Here is a 20024-nt window from a genome sequence, read left to right as displayed (position 1 = left end):
TTTGTACAGACAAGGTTTTAGATATTCATTTAATAATGAAAGTGGTTCTATAAATGCTTATTATAAATGTATTTTTTTTTTATTTTGAAGCATTGCCTTGTGATGGTGTATATGAAACTGTGATAGTTGTAGACAACTTAAGAAATAATGTGTTGCATATTGATTCATCTAATGATTTAGACAAGCCATGCTTGTGGCGTTGTCGTCTTGGACATGTCAACAAGGAGTGCATTGCCCAACTCCAAAAGGATGGAGTATTAGAGTCAGTTGATCTAAGGTCAGATGACATTTGCGAGTCTTGTTTTCTTGGAAAGATAACTAAATCACCTTTCACTGGTACTTGTGAAAGAGGTGAGGGATTGTTGGATCTCATACACACAGATATGTGTGGGCCCTTCAGATCCATCACAAGGGATTTAAATTGCTTCTATGTGACTTTTACAGATGATTATAGTAGATATGGATGTATCTACTTAATCAAGCATAACTCAAAGACCTTTGAAAAGTTCAAAGAGTTTAAGCAAGAAGTGGAGAATCAATTGGGCAGGAAGATCAAGATGCTCAGATTTGATAGATGTTGTGAGTATCTTAGTATCGATTTCCCCGACCATCTTAAGGAATGTGGAATTGTTTCACAATTAACACCTTCTATGACACCACAACTTAATGGTGTGACTGAGAGGCATAATCGAACCTTGATGGACATGGTTCACTCCGTGATGAGTCTAGATTCGCTACCAATCTTATTCAGGGGGGGGAGGAGGAGGATGCCTTAGAGACCGCTGCCCATATCCTTAATCTTGTCCCAATGAAGAATGTTGCTAAAACAACTCACAAGATGTGGACATGGAAGGTTCTCTAGTTAGCACCTATCAAGGTTTGGGGTTGTGAAGCTTTCGCTATATGAGAGACTCATGACAAGCTTGAACCTTGAAGTGAGCGGTGTATTTTCATCGACTACCCACAGATGTCCATTAGATACTTGTTCGACCTAGTGAGAATGTGGTCTTTGTAGCACAAAAGGGAGTCCTTTGTGAGAGAGAGCTCACATGCCAAGGGGACAGCAGGAAGAAAATTGAACCAGTTGACCAGTCATTACCTCTTAGACGTTCCAGTAGAGTTAGTGTTCCACCTGTGTTGTATGGCTTCCATATAACTACAAAAGGTTATACATTTATCAGTAATAGTACACTGATAAATTTGGATGAACCTGCTAACTATAAGGAAGCCATGGCAAGCCCTGAGTATGCTAAATGGAAAGAGGCAATATACAGTGAGATCCAATCCATGTATGACAATCAAGTTTGGAACTTTCTTGACAATGTACCAGGTCGTAAGATAGTTGGGTGCAAGTGGATATTTAAGAAGAAGACCGACATGGATGGTATGGTGCACACGTTCAATCCTCGACCAGTTGCAAATGGCTTTACTCAAATCCCACGGGTTGACTATGATGAGACCTTATCATCAGTAGCCAATATTAAGTTTATTAAGTTTATGTTAGCCATAACCGCGTTTCATGATTATGAAATCTGGAAATAGATGTCAAAACCAATTCCTTAACAGGATGTTGGCTGAAGATGATTACATGTGTCAGCCAGAGAGTTTTGTGGATGCTAAATACCCCAATGGAGTGTGTAAGCTTGAGAAATCCATTTATGGATTGAAGCAAGCATCTCGTAGATGGAATCTTTGCTTCGATGAGAAAGTCAAAGAGTTTAGTTTCTCTAGGAGTGAGGATTAGTCTTGTATATATGTCAAAGCTAGTAGGAGTATAGTTAACTTTTGAGTATTATGTGTTGATGACATACTACTCATAGGAAACGACATTCCAACCTTGCGGGAAGTTCAATCCTGGCTTGGAAATTGTTTCGCTATGAAGGATCTAGGAGAGGATGCCTATATTATGGGAATAAGGATCTTGAGGCATATGAGTAGAAGACTAGTTAGAGTTAGTCAAAGTACTTACTTGGATAAATTGATAAAATGTTTTAGCATGAAGAATTCCAAGAAAGGAGAGTTACCTATCTATAGTAATACCAAACAAATTAAGACTCAAAGTCCAAGTACCGATATAGAGATAACATGTGACAACTTGTAATTTATTCCATCACTGTAACCCGTTCCCGTTAATAAAACCGTTTGTATTTCCGATTTTTCTATTGACTTTTGGGTTAAGTTAATTAAATTGAGACCTTTATTATAATCTTGTGAGTGTCCAAACCCAGTTGAATCATGTTAAAGCATCCCAATTTTTAATTGGAAAAATTTTAGTTTTGACCACGTCAGATTACGACAACTAAATCGGGTACGACCATAAGCCTCGTTTAACGTCAGCATCGAGTAGATTTCCACCGGGTCTTAAACTCAAACCATATATAAAGTTGAGGGGACCTCATTTGAGGCTTTTCCACTCTCTCTCTCTCTCTCTCTACTCTCTCTCTCTTAAATCCAAATCTTTGATCCAAAATCACCCCTTTCAAGCTCCAAATCGGTATGTAATCCATCTTAGATCATAGTATAGCTTGTTTAACATTCAAATCCATGTCTAAATCATCCAAAAGGACCAAAGACATGTGTTTACGGCCCAGGAACAATCCCAAATCGTAAACACCCTTAAATGGGGTTTTAGAGCCCCAAAACACTTCCAAACCACTTCTTGAGCTTAGATATGACTTAGGGGCTTACATAATTGGACTTAGAACACCAAAATCTTAACATTTGGGGAGTAAACATGAGTTTACGGCCCAAGAGCATGCTTGGACCGTAAACACCCCTTGTAAGGCCATAAACACCTTTTTAGGTGTTAAAATGCCCCTCAAAAACACCTCCTAAGCCTTGGAATAATGTCTAGAATCAACCACCATTGTGTTAGGGACCTTAAACATGAAAGAAACCACCCCCTTAGGATATTACGGTCGTAAACCCCCCAAGGAATGGTTCCTAGGCCGTAAACTCCTCTAAAGTGGTCAAATGGTGCCCTAACTTCCTTCCATGGCTTGTACTTTGGACTAGAACCACTTGTGCTTTACCTAGGACCATCAAAACACATAAGGAAAGGGTACATGAGAGTTTATGGCAGTAAACTCCTTGTTTACAGCATTAAACTCCTTAAAATGGTCCATATGTTGATCAATTCACTTCCCTTGCCTTAGAACTGAACCTAGCCTCATCCTACAAGTGTTGTAAGACCATTAAGCAACCAAGAACACACCACCCATGAGTTTACGGTTGTAAACTCATGGGGATATGATCTATGGGTCGTAATCTCCCCTAGGAGTTTACTCTTGAATAGCAAACTCCATATCTAGACCATACACCTCCTTAGATGCCACCCGGATCTCTCCTAACACTTGAAATGAAGTTTTTTCGCGCCTTGGGGTGTATATTCTTATCTAATTAGTAGTTCAAAGTCTAATTAGATACAATTATGTATCTCTTCATATTACATAGGAACCTCCCGTGTATTCAAGCCCCGAACTGACACTTAACATCCTAGCCAGCACATTTCTCGATTGGTGAGTTCATACCCCTACACCTTTTTCTGTGTTTTTCAAGGTTTTCAGTGGGGAATACAAGCAAAAGTACAAGGAAATCTTGTACTCAAACTTATGATTTCATTGGAAATGTTTCATATTTCGTATGCTTTTAACATTGGAAATCGTATTAACCTACCGTTTAACTTGCAGAGTTAGTTTTCAAACTGTTTGTGAAACTCGTTATAAAATGTTATATTTTATTTTCACAAATGATTTTTCCACATCATTACTGTTAAAAGCATTAGCTAAGAACTTTATAAATTTCCTTGATAACACTCCCCCTAGATACGAGAGTGAAGGACTTCAGAACTTTAGTCATGTCCTTGATAACACTCCCCTTAGTTACAAGAGTGAAGGACCAATAAAACAAAATCTCCCGTTTTATTATCTTTTGGTTCATTAATCTTAAGATTGGAGACACGTCCTTGTAACACTCCCCCTAGTTACGAGAGTGTAGGACTACCCCCGTAACCAGAATCTCTTGGAGAGAGAACGTGACTTGAGTGTATAGATCTATACGGGATTGACTACCCTGCACCTGGCTACTAACTACAGTCAGACCGAAAGGTCCAAGGGTGACAAAAGTTATAAAATGATATTGGCCCTGTTCCGAGCCTTATCTAGTTTATTGTATGGTTATGGAACTCGCAACTTAGATTATGAAAACTTTTCTACTTACTTATTAGTTTTATATATGTGTTAAAACTAATGTACTTCACAAGGATAACCAGGCTTTCAGAATACTTCCCTTAACGCTACAAGTATGGTAGATACTTGTACACTTCATTCCGGATCGATAACCAACTTTTAAGGAAAATAAGGGTTTTTCCTAGGATAACTTGACTTTCTTAACTAGGCTGTGTGATCATCGGCTAACTAAACTTTTCTTATAAGAAAATATGGGATTTTCTTGGATAACACTTTTTTAGAAAACCAAATGAAACTTGTTCTTTTACAGAAACAAACCACTTATGCACTCACCAGCTTTATGCTGATATGTTTAAAAACTACTTGTATTCTCAAGTCAACGTTAGACAAGTATCCTGCGATCTTTTGGAGAAGACGGAGCATTTTAGTAGTCTCGTCTTTACTTTTGTTCATTTTGGATGTATATATGTATAATCATGTATAACTTTACTTTCAAACAAATATAAATACTTCTATGTAATGTAATGGTTGTGTTTATTATGCTTGCTATGTACATTGGTTGTGATACTTTACATGATGTCCTCCGCCCGGAACGTTTCCGCCATCGGTTTCGGGGTGTGACAAATTGGTATCAGAGCCCTTGTTTATAGTGAACTAAGTATACCGAACCTTACATGGTATAAGACTATAAACATTAAGGGGTCGTAGTGCTCTGAACTAAAAGTATACTTTAAAATATAAGTATTTTTCAAAAGTATACAAGAATACCTAACCGCCAGAAACCGTAACTACGAGTAGAACAAAACATAAGTAAATGGGTGTTGTACGCTGCGGTTAAACCTGGGTAGTTATGTAGTCGTGTCTAGGTTCAATATAGCATGATCAACTATATTCATTCGAGACATGGCCAACATGTGTTTGGGAGTGACTGTGGTATGCAGCATGCCTAAAACTTACCTGATACCCAAACAATGAGTCATCTCGAAACGAAACATAAAATACTATGGGAGTATTTTAGCCAAAGCCGATTACGTTGTATAAATTCATTCTGAGTGTTGCTACTCATTCCTTCCTTAGCGATAGTTTACCTACTTTGATAGCTCTTTCCTGTTTTATCGCTTAATAGGACTCTATATCTATCATAATGAGATGTCTCTTGTTCCATATCTCTTGATTCAACTCAGAGGACTTATGATCCTGTCCTTCCTGGCTATTTTAGATCAAGATACCTCCAAGGAAAAGACCCAACTGAAATAACAACAATCCTCCTCCACCACCACCTCCCTCTCCATTTGATCCCACCATGTTCCAAGCAGTTGTTGCTGCTGCTGTGGCTGCTACCATGTCACAAATGAACCCCGGTGGTTCAGGCGGGTCAGGGGGTGGTGCTCAGCCTCAAAACCAGGAAAGTAGTCAGGGACACCGGAGGAAGTGTTCCTACAAGGACTTTATGAAGAGGAAGAGGAAGGTTTCAAGTAAAAGGGGCCAGAGAAGGTTATAGATCAGCAATTTATAACCAAGGAGCATCATTTGGAGGTATCAATTCGGACTGTAACAACGTAAATTTTCAAACAATTTTTCACATTTTCAAAAATATACTTTCTTTCATAAATATTATAAAAATGTCATTGTATCACATATCAACCATAGAAACACATCCCAAGATCATAATGCTTAAAAACTCCTCATGTGTGTACTGATCATGCCGGCGCCTTCTCACGATCCTCACTGATACCTGAAACACATAACACAACACTGTACACATAAAATCTTAGTGAATTCCCCAAAATACCACATATAACACATAATAGCCACTCGAGGCTATAACTTTGTGGACCCTTCGGTCCTAAATCTGTAGACCCTATGGTCCTAACTCTGCGAACTCTAGAACATGCACGGCATAAATCTCATAGAAATGATGAGGTGAATCACAATCATATAGATAACATACAATATACTTTGTCATATGACTCTAATTACCACTCTAAGTAAAGTATAGTGAGAAGACTCACCTCAAGTAACTCGGTAATCTCAAACTCGGTAAAATATGGTCTAGCCTCCACCTAATCACATGGAATTAGCACTCTAATCAATACAACTCTCAAGTCTAGACTATACCCTCTCTTAGCACTCTCAGAAGGGTAAAAGACCATTTTACCCCTCTCATGGCTCAAGGACCCTAACAATGACCAAACCATAAAAGTCAACAAAAACTCAACTCTCCGGGTTACGCTGCGTGTACCAAACATGTACGCTGGGCTTCCCGGAGACCTCATAGAAACGGGGAACGCAACCCCCTACGTCGTGCGTACTGGGATTACGCCCCACGTAACTCCCAGTTTCAGACTCCTTAGCTTTCGAGTCTTAAACAGTTAAGACAAACGTCCAACCTTTAGATCTGACCATCCCTAAGCCTCTTAATCCATAGAGTTGGTGACTTTAAGCCTTTGCATGGCTGGACAAGTCAATAACACCCATAACATTCCATTTCCAACCCTAAAAAGCTCATAACTCAAGCATGACCCCATGACAATGACCAATTTGGGATTTTTATGGATCAATAACACAAATATCACTGAAATGGGACATATCTACGTTCATGGAGTCCATTACACTCATAAAGTCTCCACAATTGGGACTTTTAACCCTAGAAATGGTCCATGCAACATCAAACCAAATAAAGAGGAAAGTTTTGAACTTTATACCTCTAGATGAAGCTCCTTCCTGTGAAGATCTCAGATCCAAACTTGCACTTTAAGCCCTAGCCTCCACAAGCCCCTCTTCTTCTTCTTCACTAACACACCAAGGCACTTTTAGCTCCAAAACACTCACACACAAGCTAAGGATGATGGAAGGCTCTCTTAGGGTTTCACTATCTGATATGGAGGCTGAGAAATGAGCCTTAGCATCCCTTATATAGTGCACAAGCCAAATATTAGGGTTTGCATCTGGGCCTGCTACGCCTAGCGTACCCAGGTGAGTCCGCGTCCAACTTAAGCGCATGAGAACTCCCCGGTACGCCCAACATACTAATTTGCTACAAGAACTCACTCAAGGGACTAATCTTGACAACTTGACAAAAAGGGAAGGGTCAAATAGCTTTACCTGAATTTCGGGATGTTACAATTCTCCCCCACTAGAACCAGACTTCGCCCTCGAAGTCTCATGCCGAAAACAACTCCGGATGCTGCTCCCGCATCTATGACTCCGACTCCCAAGTCAGCTCGGACCCCCTCCAATGCTGCCACTGGACCTGAACCAGAGGCACTTTCTTGTTTCTCAGAACCTTGACCTTCCGGTCCAAGATCGCAATCTGTCTCTCAACATAATTTAGACTCGCATCCACCTGGATATCCTCCAACGGCACCACTGCCGACTCGTCGGCTATACACTTCCTCAGTTGTGACACGTGGAAGGTATCATGGATCTGGCTCAGCTCTGCAGGTAGCTCCAAACGATATGCTACCCTGCCCACCCTTGCGATCACCCTAAATGGTCCAATGTATCGGGGCCCCAACTTGCCCCTTTTCCTGAATCGGATCACTCCTTTCCAAGGACACACTTTCAGGAGTACAAAATCTCCAACCTCAAACTCGAGCTCGGATCGTCGCCTATCCGTGTAACTCTTTTGGCGACTCTGGGCCATCGGCAACCTCTGTCTAACTTGCTAAATCTGCTCAGTCGTCGAAAGCACTATCTCGGTGCTGCCTATCACTCGCTGCCCTACCTCTCCCCAACAGATGGGAGTCCGGCACCTCCTCCCATACAACAACTCTAAGGGAGGCATACCAATGCTCGAATGGTGGTTGTTGTTATAATTAAACTCAGCGAAAGGCAGATACGTGTCCCAACTCCCTCCGAAGTCCAACACACATGCCTGAAGCATGTCCTCGAGCGTTTGAATCATCCATTCACTCTATCCGTCCGTCTGTGAGTGGTAAGTGGTACTGAAATGCAGCCTAGTACCCAACTCATCATGGAACTTCTTGAAAAAACTGGAAGTGAAACACACATCTCGATCTTACACAATCGAGATTGGTACACCATGCCGTGAAACTACCTCCCTCACATACACCTCTACAGCCTCTCTATGGAAGAGCTCTCACTGATAGCAAGAAAATGAGCGCTCTTTGTCATCCGATCGATGATCACCCAAATTGCATCGATGCCTCTCGCAGTCCTTGGCAATTTGGTGATAAAATCCATGGAAATATGTTCCCACTTCCACTGGGGAACCTCAAGTGGCTGCAACTTTCCATGTAGACACTGGTGCTCGGCCTTAACCATGCGACAGGTCAAGAACCTCTTTACAAACCACGCCACATCCCTCTTCATACAGGGCCACTAATAGTCTCTTTTCAGGTCCAAATACATCTTAGTGGCCCCAACATGGATCAAAAACCTCGACCTGTGCACCTCCTCCATCAAAATGGCACCAAATCCTGATATCCACGCGTCACAATAAAACACAAAGTCCTCCATCCCCTCCGAAAGGGCCAATACTGGGGTTCGCATAATCTCTGGCGAAGTGTCTCGAACGAGGCCTGCTGCTCTGGGCCCTAACTGAATACTACGCCCTTCTGGGTCAACCTGGTGAGGGGAATCGCAATCTTGGAGAAATCTTTGATAAATCTCCAATAATAGTCGGCCAACCCTAGAAAACTCCAGATCTCTGAGGGGGATCTCGGCACCTCCCAACTCATCACCACCTCAATCTTGGCCGGATCGACCAATATCCCGTTCTAGTTAACGAGATGCCCCAGGAACTGGACCTCTCGTAACCAAAAATCACACTTGGAGAATTTGGCATAAAGCCTCTCTGATCTCAGAACTCCGAGGATCATCCACAAATGCTCTTCATGCTGCTCTCTAGATCTCGAATATACCAATATATCATTGATGAACACAATCACTAAATGATCCAGCATCGGCCTGCACACTCTGTTTATGAGGTCCATGAATGCCACCAGTGCATTGGTAAGCCCGAAAGGCATCACCACAAACTCGTAATGCCCATAACGAGTCCTGAATGTTGTCTTCTGGATATCCTCATCGTGTACTCTCATCTAATGATATCCAGATCTCAGATCAATCTTGGAGTAACTGGTCAAACAAATCGTAGATCCTTGGCAAGGGGTAACGGTTCTTGACCGTCAACTTCTTTAACTCCCAGTAATCGATACACATCTGGTGCGAACCATCCTTTTTCTTGACAAATAGGATCGGCGCTCCCCACGGTGAGCTACTCAGTCGGATAAATCCCTTCCCCAGCAGCTCGTGAATCTGTGATGATAACTCTTGCATCTCTAGTGGCGCAAGGCGATAGGGAGCCTTGGCGATAGGTGCTGCCCTTGGGACCAAATCGATACAGAACTCTACCTGCCTCTCGGGAGGCACTCCCAGCAACTCCTCAAGAAAAACGTTCGGGAAGTCACGCACTATCGGGACCTTATCAACTGACCTCAGTCTCTCTGCATCTACTCTTATATCCACCACATAATCCACAAACCCGCTACAGCCCTACTGTAGGCTCTGCCTCGCTCTAGCGGCCGAACAAAATGTTGACCCAGGATGGGTACCCTCGCCATAAAGTGTAAGAACTCCCCCGCTAGGGTCTCGTATGGTCACCAGTTGCCACTAACAGTCGATAACTGCTCCAAATATGCTCAACCAGTCCATGCCCACGATGACACAGACACCCCCCATCGCAATCGGAAACTCAACTCCGAAGATTTCAAGCACACATCCCTGAATCACATCGGTGGCATACACTGCTCGCTCGTCAGTTACGAAAACTCGTAGAGGTCGACTCAACGGCGCTCGATGATTACTGATGTGCTGACTAAAGGCTAATGACACAAAAGATCGACTCGCGCCCGAGTCAAATAACACCAAGGAAGGCACAGAACACAAAAGGAAAGTACCTATGCCTAACATAATATAAACACCATATCTCAAACATCATAGTAAATACGTGAAAGAATACATACTAGCCACAACATCGGGCGCCGCGCGGACCTCCTCCTCGGTCAACTGGAAAGCTCTCCCTCGTGCCTTTGGTGCCTCGGCCTTCACCGGCCGGCTTTCGGTAGCTCGAACAGCAGCAAGGACAGATCCATGTGATGTTTTGCTGATCCCCGCAGCGGAAAACACTCGGCCTTCCAGTGTCCGGTCTGGTTGCAGTGAAAACAGACTGCAAATCCCTTGGGGCAATCCTTGGTTATATGCCCCTTCTTGCCACACTTGTAGCAAGACCCTACTCTACACACTCCTTCATGACCCTTTCTACACTTGCCACAAGTACGGCCCATCTAGTTCCCTGATCTCGAATCGGTGGGCTTGGCCCGCTTGGCTGTCGGCTGGCACTGAGCCGGTCGCCGATCCCTCCCCTTAGACTCCGCCTCCTCCTTAACCTGAGTCTCCAGCTATATCTCCCTCTTCTGAGCATTTTCCTGAAGCCCGGAAAATGTTCGGTATGACGAGTTCGCCATGAACTCTCGTATGTCCCTCCTCAGAATACTCAAATATCGACACATACATGCCTGCTCGGTAGACACGTGCTCAGGGAAGAACATTTCCCTCTCATGGAACATCATGGTGATCAGAGTAACAGACTCAGTACCCTGCTTGAGGGTCAGAAACTCCTAGGCCAAACGTTCCCTCTCTACCGGGGGAACGTACTCATCACGAAACATAGCGGTGAACCTCTCCCAGGTCACTGCGGCAAGCTCAGCAGACGAAAAGTGCGTCGTCACAAACTTCCACCAGTCCTTCGCTCCCAAGCGAAGTTGGTTCAATGTAAACAGGACCGTCAGATGCCCTGGAAATGAACACGTATAGAAGCATCCCTCAATATCAGAAACCCATATCATCGCGGCAATCGGATCATGCATCCCATCGAACTCTGGTGGCTTCGTGTTGCTGAACTCCCGGAACAGCAACGAATCGCCACCCTGAGGTCTAGCAGCAGCAACAGCTGTGGTAGCTGTAGCGGCTGCAGCCTCAGTAACCGTTGTGTATCTCTCATCGAAAGTCTCAATCAGAGTGGTCTTAATAGACCCAAACATCGAAAGTCTCATGCATAGTCTACTCTCTAGCAGATCTCTCATAGCTCCTCGCTGCTATCTACTCGCACTCAAGCATCTCCTAGCAAAACCCCTAAGCTAAGGCATCACTAATCAGGCCACTCTAGTCTTACTAAGAATACCTAGCCTATTCTAGCATGCATAACATATTATCTCATAACACATAATATAAGGGTATTTTAGGAAATCACCGTTCGGGCGCTGGCTGATCGTACACACTACTCTGCTCTGCTCTTTTCAAACTTTTACTCTTTGAGAAAATTTTTGTGATTTTTATTTGAAAATCTCTCAAATCCTCAGTTTGAGTTCAGATACTCCCGAACGTGCACCCGAATCCCTCTACCCAAGTCTCTGACACCAACTTGTAACAACATAAATTTTCAAACAATTTTTTACATTTTCAAAAACATACTTTCATTCATAAATATTATAAAAATGTCATTGTATCACATATCAACCTTAGAAACACAACCCAAGATCATAATGTTTAAAAACTCCTCATGTGTGTACTGATCATGCCGGCGTCTTCCCGTGATCCTCACTAATACCTGAAACACATAACACAACACTGTAAGCATAAAAGCTTAGTGAGTTCCCCAAAATACCACATATAACACATAATAGCCACTCGAGGCTATAACTCTATGGACCCTCCGGTCCTAACTCTGTGGACCCTCTGGTCCTAACTTTGTGAACTCTAGAACATACAAGGCATGAATCTCATAGAAATTATGCGGTGAGTCACAATCACATAGATAACATACACTATACTCTGTCATATGACTCTAGTTACCACTCTAAGTAAAGTATAGTGAGAAGAATCACCTTGGGTAACTTGGTAAAATCTGGTCTAGCCTCCGCCTAATCACATGGAATTAGCACTCTAATCAATACAACTCTCAAGGCTAGACTAAACCCTCTTTTAGCACTCTCAGAAGGGTAAACGACCATTTTACCCCTCTCACGGTGTAAGGACCCTAACATTGACCAAACCTTAAAAGTCAACAAAAAGTCAAGCCTCTGGGTTACGCTGCGCATACCAACCCTGTACGTTGGGCATACCCTACAACCTCACAGAAACAGGGAACACGACCCCCTACGTCGTGCGTACTAGGATTACGCCCCGCGTAACTCCCAGTTTTAGACTCCTTAGCTTTTGGGGTCTTAAACAGTTAAGACACACGTCCAAACTTTAGATCTGACCATCCCTAAGCCTCTTAATCCATAAAGTTGGTGACTTTAAGCCTTTGCATGGCTGGACAAGTCACTAACACCTATAACATTCCATTTCCAACCCTAGAAAGCTCATAACTCAAGCATGACCCCATAACAACGACCAAGTTGGGATTTTTATGGATCTATAACACAAATATCACTGAAACGGGACAGATCTAGGTCCATGGAGTCCATTACACTCATAAAGTCTCCACCTTTAGGACTTTTAACCCTAGAAATGGTCCATGCAACATCAAACCGAATAAAGAGGAAAGTTTTGAACTTTATACCTCTAGATGAAGCTCCTTCCTCTAAAGATCTCAGATCCAAACTTGAACTTCAAGCCCTAGCCTCCACAAGCTGTTCTCCTTCTTCTTCACTAACACACAAAGGCACTTTTAGCTCTAAAGCACTCACACTCAAGCTAAGGACGATGGAAGGATCTCTTGGGGTTTCACTCTCTGATATGTAGGCTGAGAAATGAGCCTTAGCATCCCTTATATAGTGCACAAACCAAATATTAGGGTTTGCGTCTGGGCCTGCTATGCCCAGCGTAACCCTGGGTACGCCTAGCGTACCCAGGTGAGTCTGCATCCAACTTAAGCACATGAGTACGCGCAATGTACTCCCCACTACACCCAGCGTAGTCATTTTGTACAAGAACTCACTCAAGGGACTAATCTTGACAACTTGACAAAAAGAGAAGGGTTAAATAGCTTTACCTGAATTTCGGGATGTTACACGGACCCCTTTCTTACCTATTTGAGTAGATCTTTCTTTTGTGGATTAGGGCTTGTATTATCTTCTTGGTGGGGTTTTGAATGCATCAAACCCCTCTTATGAGCTGGTAGCATAGATCTAGACCTTGAGGGGTCCAAAGAGTCTAAAAGTGGGAAGCCATGGTGGAGCAGCCATTGGGATTTGAAGCTAGGAACCATTAATAGAGTTTTTATGGTATATAATGCAAAATACACCATGCATGTACATCAAGATCGGACCTTTACGCGACTTTAGGGTAGTAGGAGGTTAGATTTATGAGTTATGGTTGCATATCTGACCTCAAGTAGCTGAATAAGTACTCCAATGGAGCCAACTCACTGAGTCCCTGGGATGACTCGACGAGTTGTAGCGGGTGTGACCCAGTAGCCTTGGCCAGTGTTGACTCATCGAGTTAGGAGTCAACTCAGTGATAAGCGAACCCAAGGAAGATCATAGAGAATTCGAGGGGACTCAGCGAGTCACATGTGTGCACTCGGCAAGTCAGGTCAACATGGAATGTTAACCCAGGTTGACTTCTGTTGACTTCACAAGTGGGCCAGTAGGGGGCAGGTGGGGCCAAGGAGGGGTAAAATAGTCTTTTACCCATCCTGAAAGTCAAAAGAGGAAAAGTGGACTAAAGGTATAAAAAGTAATACCGCGGATAATGATTGATGCTTGTCTTATGTGTTAGGCGGAGGCTAGTCCAAGATACTGAGTGCTTGTCGGTTACCTGCTAACCGAGTTGAGTCTTCTCACTATACATTTCCTAGAGTGGTATATATGTGCAGACCGGAGGGTCTTATGTGTATGTGTATGTTTGAGATTTATGTGCAATGTGCTATATGTATGCTATCTGTTATATAGAGCGGACCAGAGGGTCCAACAACTCATGAGGCCAGACGGTCCTCGATCAGACTGGACCGGAGGGTCCAACGAGCTAGACTGGACCGGAGGGTCCAACGAGCTATGGGACTAGAGGGTTCCGCTGAGACACATTGACTGGAGGGTCATACCGAGTTATAGCCTCGAGTGGCTTATGTGTTGTATGTAGTATTTGGGGAATTCACTAAGCTTTCGTGCTTACCGTGTTATATGTTATGTGTTATGTGTTTCAGGTTCTTATCAGGATCGCGGGAAGGCGGCAGCTCGATTGTACACGCAAGAGGCAAGAGTTATGAATGAGGATCGTGGATTTTGATAATGTTTTGAAAACTTTGTAGACTACTAAATGGTGTTTATTTAAAATGACATGTGTTTTATGAAATTAAAAATGAAAATTTGATTTGAAAATTTACGGTGTTACTTAGAGACCTTGGAGTTGTACCAGTCATAAAGGAGCCCATAGAAATTTTCTACGATAATGAAGGCTCAGTTACCTATACCAAGGAACCAAGAAATCATGGTAGATCAAGACATATTGACAGAAAATACCACTTCATCAGACATCGGGTAGAAGAAGGACCCCCCATCGTCGAAATGGTATCATCTGAAGAGAATCCTATAGATCGCCTCTTATAGGGTTTGAGCAAGATTAAGCATGTTCAGTATGCAAGGAGCATTGGCATGAAGGATGATATTAGTTTTAGTGATTAGATAGACTTTTAGAAATTTGTAACAATGTAAACATAATTGACGTTTGATGAATAATGGAGATTTATTTATAAGTATTGTTTATTGTCTGTTGTCAATTGTTAACTTTTTGTTTCACTTTTGCATGTTTTACGTCTTGAATAATTGTATTATTCGAAACATCCACAATCGGTCATACTTTGGAAGTAAGTAATGAAGTAAGATTGTCATGAATTGGAAGTACGTCTAAGGACACGCAACTAACTAGGTCAGAGTTCGACAGCGGCTTTTGAGAGTTACGATTGCTAGTCAAATTTTGAAGTCATGCTTGCAATTATAGTTATTAGACTTAACCAAGTGGGAGACTTTTCGATTAGGTGTCTAATCCTATAACTATAATTGGTATATATTTATTTGATAGTAGTATGGTCCTTTGGCGTTGCCTTCACACTGCAACTACACAGGATGACTATTGGAGAGAGAGACTGAGTTTATTATTTAGAATAATAAAATGGTGCATAAAAATGATTTGTTCATATATTATAAGAATAATATATTAATTAAAAAACATATTATTAATTAGTATTTAATCAGAAATTAATTGAAAAATACTTTTTGGATTAAAGGAACTTATTAAAGTGCAAGGGTTGTTTTGTAATTATTTGATTGTTGTTGTTTTGGGCAAGTGGATCACCCTTATTAGGGAGGGCCCAAAATCCCTAGAAGATTCTAGAGATTTTCGTCCAAGCTCTATGGAAGGGGTCAATGGACTTGCATAGGCCGCCTTAAGCTAAGGAATTAGAGTTTCCACCTTAAAACCCTATCTAACCTCAACTATAAATAGAGCCCTTTGCCTCTTGAATTCATGCACCTCATTGAAACCCTAGAAGAGCCAAATTTTTGAGCAAGTGACTCCTCTCTCCTCTCTCTCATATTCATCCTCTTTCCCTGATGTGTTTGTGAGCCATTAGAGGTACTACGCTTGTGGTACTTGTTTTCAAAAGAAAGGATCTTCAAGAATTGGTTGTTATTACTATATTGCAACAAAGGTATGTGTTCTAATCTTTCTTAAGTAGATTTCGAAATATTAGATGCATATTAGGGTTTTCTATTTTGTGTTCAATATTTGTATGTCTAATAGAGAAAACATAGATTCAATATAGGGTTGCATGCACACATATAATTGTTTGTATAAAATTATCAATATATATATATATATATATATATATATATATATATATATATATATATATATATATATATATATATATATATATAATTGAGAAAAAAAAAAAGTTATGAATGAAAGATCATTTTCAACCATGTATTTATTTACCTATCGCAAAACACTTCGTTATGGCCGCAGAGAAGGGAAATTTAATATTCATATGTTATAATAAATTTAAAAGGTATATATGTGTATTTTTAAAGTAGTAATATGTCTCATTATTATGATAACCATTACTTCAATATGTGCCAAAAAAAACTTAATTTTAATTTTGTGTTTTTTTGTAACTTTTAATAGGCTTTTTTTTTTTTTTAAAAAAAACATTAATTTAAAATATATCAAATTTTATTATGTTTTATTCTCTATAAATAGTTACTTATATTGATATAGTTTTAACATTGAGTATATTTTCTTATAGTTATTCCTATGTTTATAAAAATATATCAGATTTTTATTACAATATATGGTTTATTTGCTTATTAAAGTGATAATATGGACAGTTGTGTTAAAGACTATAGATGTTTATATGTGCACGAAAGAGTCTTTTTTGATCACACACCACTTACAATTATACATAACGGTTCTACCAGTAACTTTCTTACCAACTTCTGCCTTCCTAACTTCATTAGTTACACAATTTCTTAAAGTTACTAAAATAACCCATTATATTTCAACATATTGCATGTGGGGGGAGGTGTGTGTAACCAGCCAAAAGTTATCGCCCTTTGATGTCTACTGCAATGAAAGTCGATTACCCTTTGATGCCTACATATTAGTGACGTGACAAATTTAAGCACCAATAAGTCAATTACATTATTTAGAGATCAATTGAAACATCTTAATAATATAAAAAAACTGATTGCTTAAATGATGTCACATTGTACATAAGCCTCCAAGCTAACAAACTCACATTAATAACAATAAACAGGAAATTGATGATGACATTTATCATTTCAATAGTAAATATAACACTATTAAACTCATGTTCATACGAAACGAGTTATATAGAAATGATTACAACATTGAGGACGATACCTACCAACCTAACCCTGAAAATTTGTAAATTAATGCTAATTTTGACCCCATTAATTCCGCATGTCCCGGCGGCCGGCATAATACGGTTGCCCCTCCGTCGTTATATATGGAGATGGATATCATTGCAAAGCAAAAACAACAAACCCATCCATCTATGGATAACTTCACTTGCTTCCCTTCATGGCTTCTTCAACCAGCAATAGTTCTCTTATTTTCTTGTGTCTTCATATATACTCTACGAAGGAAGAAGTCATCCATGGCTTCCCCTAACCTTCCCCCTGGCCCTCATAGGCTTCCTGTAATAGGGAACTTTCATCAAATTCTAGTAGGTAAGAACCTCCATCAAGTCCTATGGGAATTTTCCCACAAATACGGCCCTATTATGCTCATTCATTTAGGTTCCCAGCCATATGTTATCATCTCCTCCAGTGAACTCGCTAACCAAGTCTTAAAAACTTACGATCACATACTCAATAATCGTCCACTCTCCAAGGGTTTCGAACGACTTACGTTCAACTACATGGACGTGGCCTTCTCCCCTAGTAACGATCATTGGAAGAAGATGCGTAAGGTTTTTATAACCGAGTTCGCAGGTTCTAAGCGAACCAGATTCTTTAAAAATGTGTTAGATTCGGAGGTCAACACTATGCTTGATTCTTTTTCTTCACATCTTTTAAATAGTACGATAAACTTAGAAGATCAGATCGAGCATCTCATAACTGACGTTGCCTGCAAGCTTGCAGTGGGTAAGAGCTACAGAGAAGGGACGTTAGTTAGGGGTAAAACATTAAAAGAAATTCTTGATGAGCTGGTCATCATGCTGTCGGGTTCTTTATCCGATATTTTTCCATCAGTTGGGTGGATATTGGACGGATTAAGAGGGTGGAATGGTAGACTAGAACAGTGTTTCAGTGATTTGGATAGCTTCCTCGAGATCGTTCTTGATGAACATATTGATCGTACTGAATCAGAAAGAGGCGACCATGAAAAAGACTTGATAGATGCGTGCAGATCTCAGTTGACAAGAGACGAATTGAAAAGCCTTCTGATGGTAAACACTAATTTCTTTCAGTTTCATGCATATATATTCGTTTTGTCAAAAAGAGAAAGTAAATTTAAATTATACGCTAACTCTTTTGATAAACCTTTCAGAATGTGATTAATGGATCTATTGACACAACTACTGCCGCAACCATCTGGGCAGTTTCTGAAATTATTAAAAACCCTAGAGTTATGCAAAAGCTGCAAGGCGAAATTAGAAGCTGTGTGGGAAGGAAACCGAGGGTAGACGAATCAGATATTACACAAATGACATACTTAAAACTGGTGGTGAAGGAGACGTTAAGATTGCACCCACCTCCATTTTTGCTTGTACGAGAATGCACAAGTCATTGTCAGATTGATGGATACGACATCTTACCTCGGACAAGAATCTTGATCAATTCATGGGGGATAGGAAGGGATCCAAAAATCTGGAAAGTGGATGCAACCGACTTCAATCCTGAGAGGTTAGAAAACGTTGAAGTTGATCAGTGTGAGATGGTTCCATTCGGAGGAGGAAGAAGATCATGTCCAGCAGCAAACATGGCTACATCCATTATAGAATTCACGATAGCAAGCATTTTTTACTCTTTTGATTGGAAAATTCCAAATGAGGTGAATAATGAAAATCTGGACATGGAGCAAGAAGGCTTTCCGGTTGTTAAGAGGAAAGTACCTCTTTGCCTTGTTCCCATGAAGCACAATTGGGAAGACTAACTAGTAATTAATCATTTCCATTTCCAATTGTACAAGCTTTTCTGTAGAATAATGTGTTTCACCTTCTGAAATTTGTATAATATTAGGCATGTGTTACCATATACAATTAATGAAATGGGAAACAGACAAATCTAATGATTTGGATGGCTTGCATGTCATGTTAAACGATAGGAAAACTACAAATTTGGTTTCTAGATAGCCAAAAATGTGTTTCACCTTCAGGTTGTTTATTTTTGTTTTACAGTTGGCCAAGTTAGTGGAAGGCACCAAAAACCATCTAATGTTTCAAGCGTTCATTATAAACCGGTTAATTTCAGAATTGATGATCTGTTTCAAATGTTTAGATACACTTATGAACATAAACAAATTTACTAAGGAAAGTTACAACTTTTGTTGATAAAATACTAGTATATATATATATATATATATATATATATATATATATATATATATATATATATATATATATATATATATATATATATATATATATATATATATATATATATATATATATATATATATATATATGACTAATGAAGTCCAACACTACAAGAATAACTGACAATAGCAGCGACAGGGATTTTAGCGGCGACAGGGATTTTAGCGGTGACAGAAAACAAAAGTATTTTTTGTCGTGTGTGTGTGTGTGTGTGTTAGGATTTGTGAATCAAATCCATCGATCAAACGTAAATCAAGGTGACTTTCAAATGGAAGCAAAGAAGTCGTCGATTGTGTGTATTCAGAATATCTTTAAGCGTACAAAATACAAGAATATATAAACGTGGTACAATAATCTAATTACAGAAATACCCACTAATTATGGTAATATACAATTATAACCCATAACAATTAGGGCTAATAATCTGAGAGAATATACGTTAATACCCCCTCTCAAACTTAAGTAGGGAATGTATAATCCAACTTGAGTTTGGAAACAAGATATTTAGTGAAAATGTCGGCTGGTTGATTAGTTGAAGAGATCGATAGAAGTTCATTGGGCATGCCAACGTGTTGGCGAACAAAATGACAGTCAATCTCAATATGTTTTGTACGTTCATGAAAAACATCATTATGAACAATCATAATGGCACTTATGTTATCACACCAGAAAGAAGTGGGAAGAATCTGAGGAGGAACCATATGTGCCAATAACCAACGAAGCCATAGTAGTTCCTGTGTTGTATC

At 40.4% G+C, this 20024-nt stretch overlaps 1 protein-coding gene across 1 annotated transcript; it reads left to right on the top strand.

Moving 5' to 3' along the window:
* Positions 1 to 17089: 17089 nt before the first annotated feature.
* LOC145030792 (parthenolide synthase-like) lies at positions 17090 to 18976 on the top strand. Its single transcript, XM_078979213.1, has 2 exons — positions 17090 to 18129; positions 18231 to 18976. Exons 1-2 carry the CDS (start codon positions 17185 to 17187, stop codon positions 18834 to 18836), a joined length of 1551 nt encoding a protein of 516 aa, XP_078835339.1. The 5' UTR covers positions 17090 to 17184; the 3' UTR covers positions 18837 to 18976.
* The last annotated feature ends 1048 nt before the right edge of the window (positions 18977 to 20024 follow it).

The sequence above is a fragment of the Lactuca saligna genome, chromosome 2 (genome assembly GCF_052625555.1).
Source record: "Lactuca saligna cultivar CGN05327 chromosome 2, ASM5262555v1, whole genome shotgun sequence".
Lineage (NCBI taxonomy): Eukaryota > Viridiplantae > Streptophyta > Magnoliopsida > Asterales > Asteraceae > Lactuca > Lactuca saligna.
The sequence above is the reverse complement of the archived record's forward strand: the minus strand, read 5'-3'. Positions and strand labels throughout refer to the sequence as shown.

Bases quoted from the DNA above. Each gene is read 5' to 3' on its own strand.
- LOC145030792 (XM_078979213.1), top strand. From the start codon at position 17,185: ATGGAGATGGATATCATTGCAAAGCAAAAACAACAAACCCATCCATCT. The intron at 18,130-18,230 runs GTAAACACTAAT...TAAACCTTTCAG, and splicing joins AATTGAAAAGCCTTCTGATG to AATGTGATTAATGGATCTAT.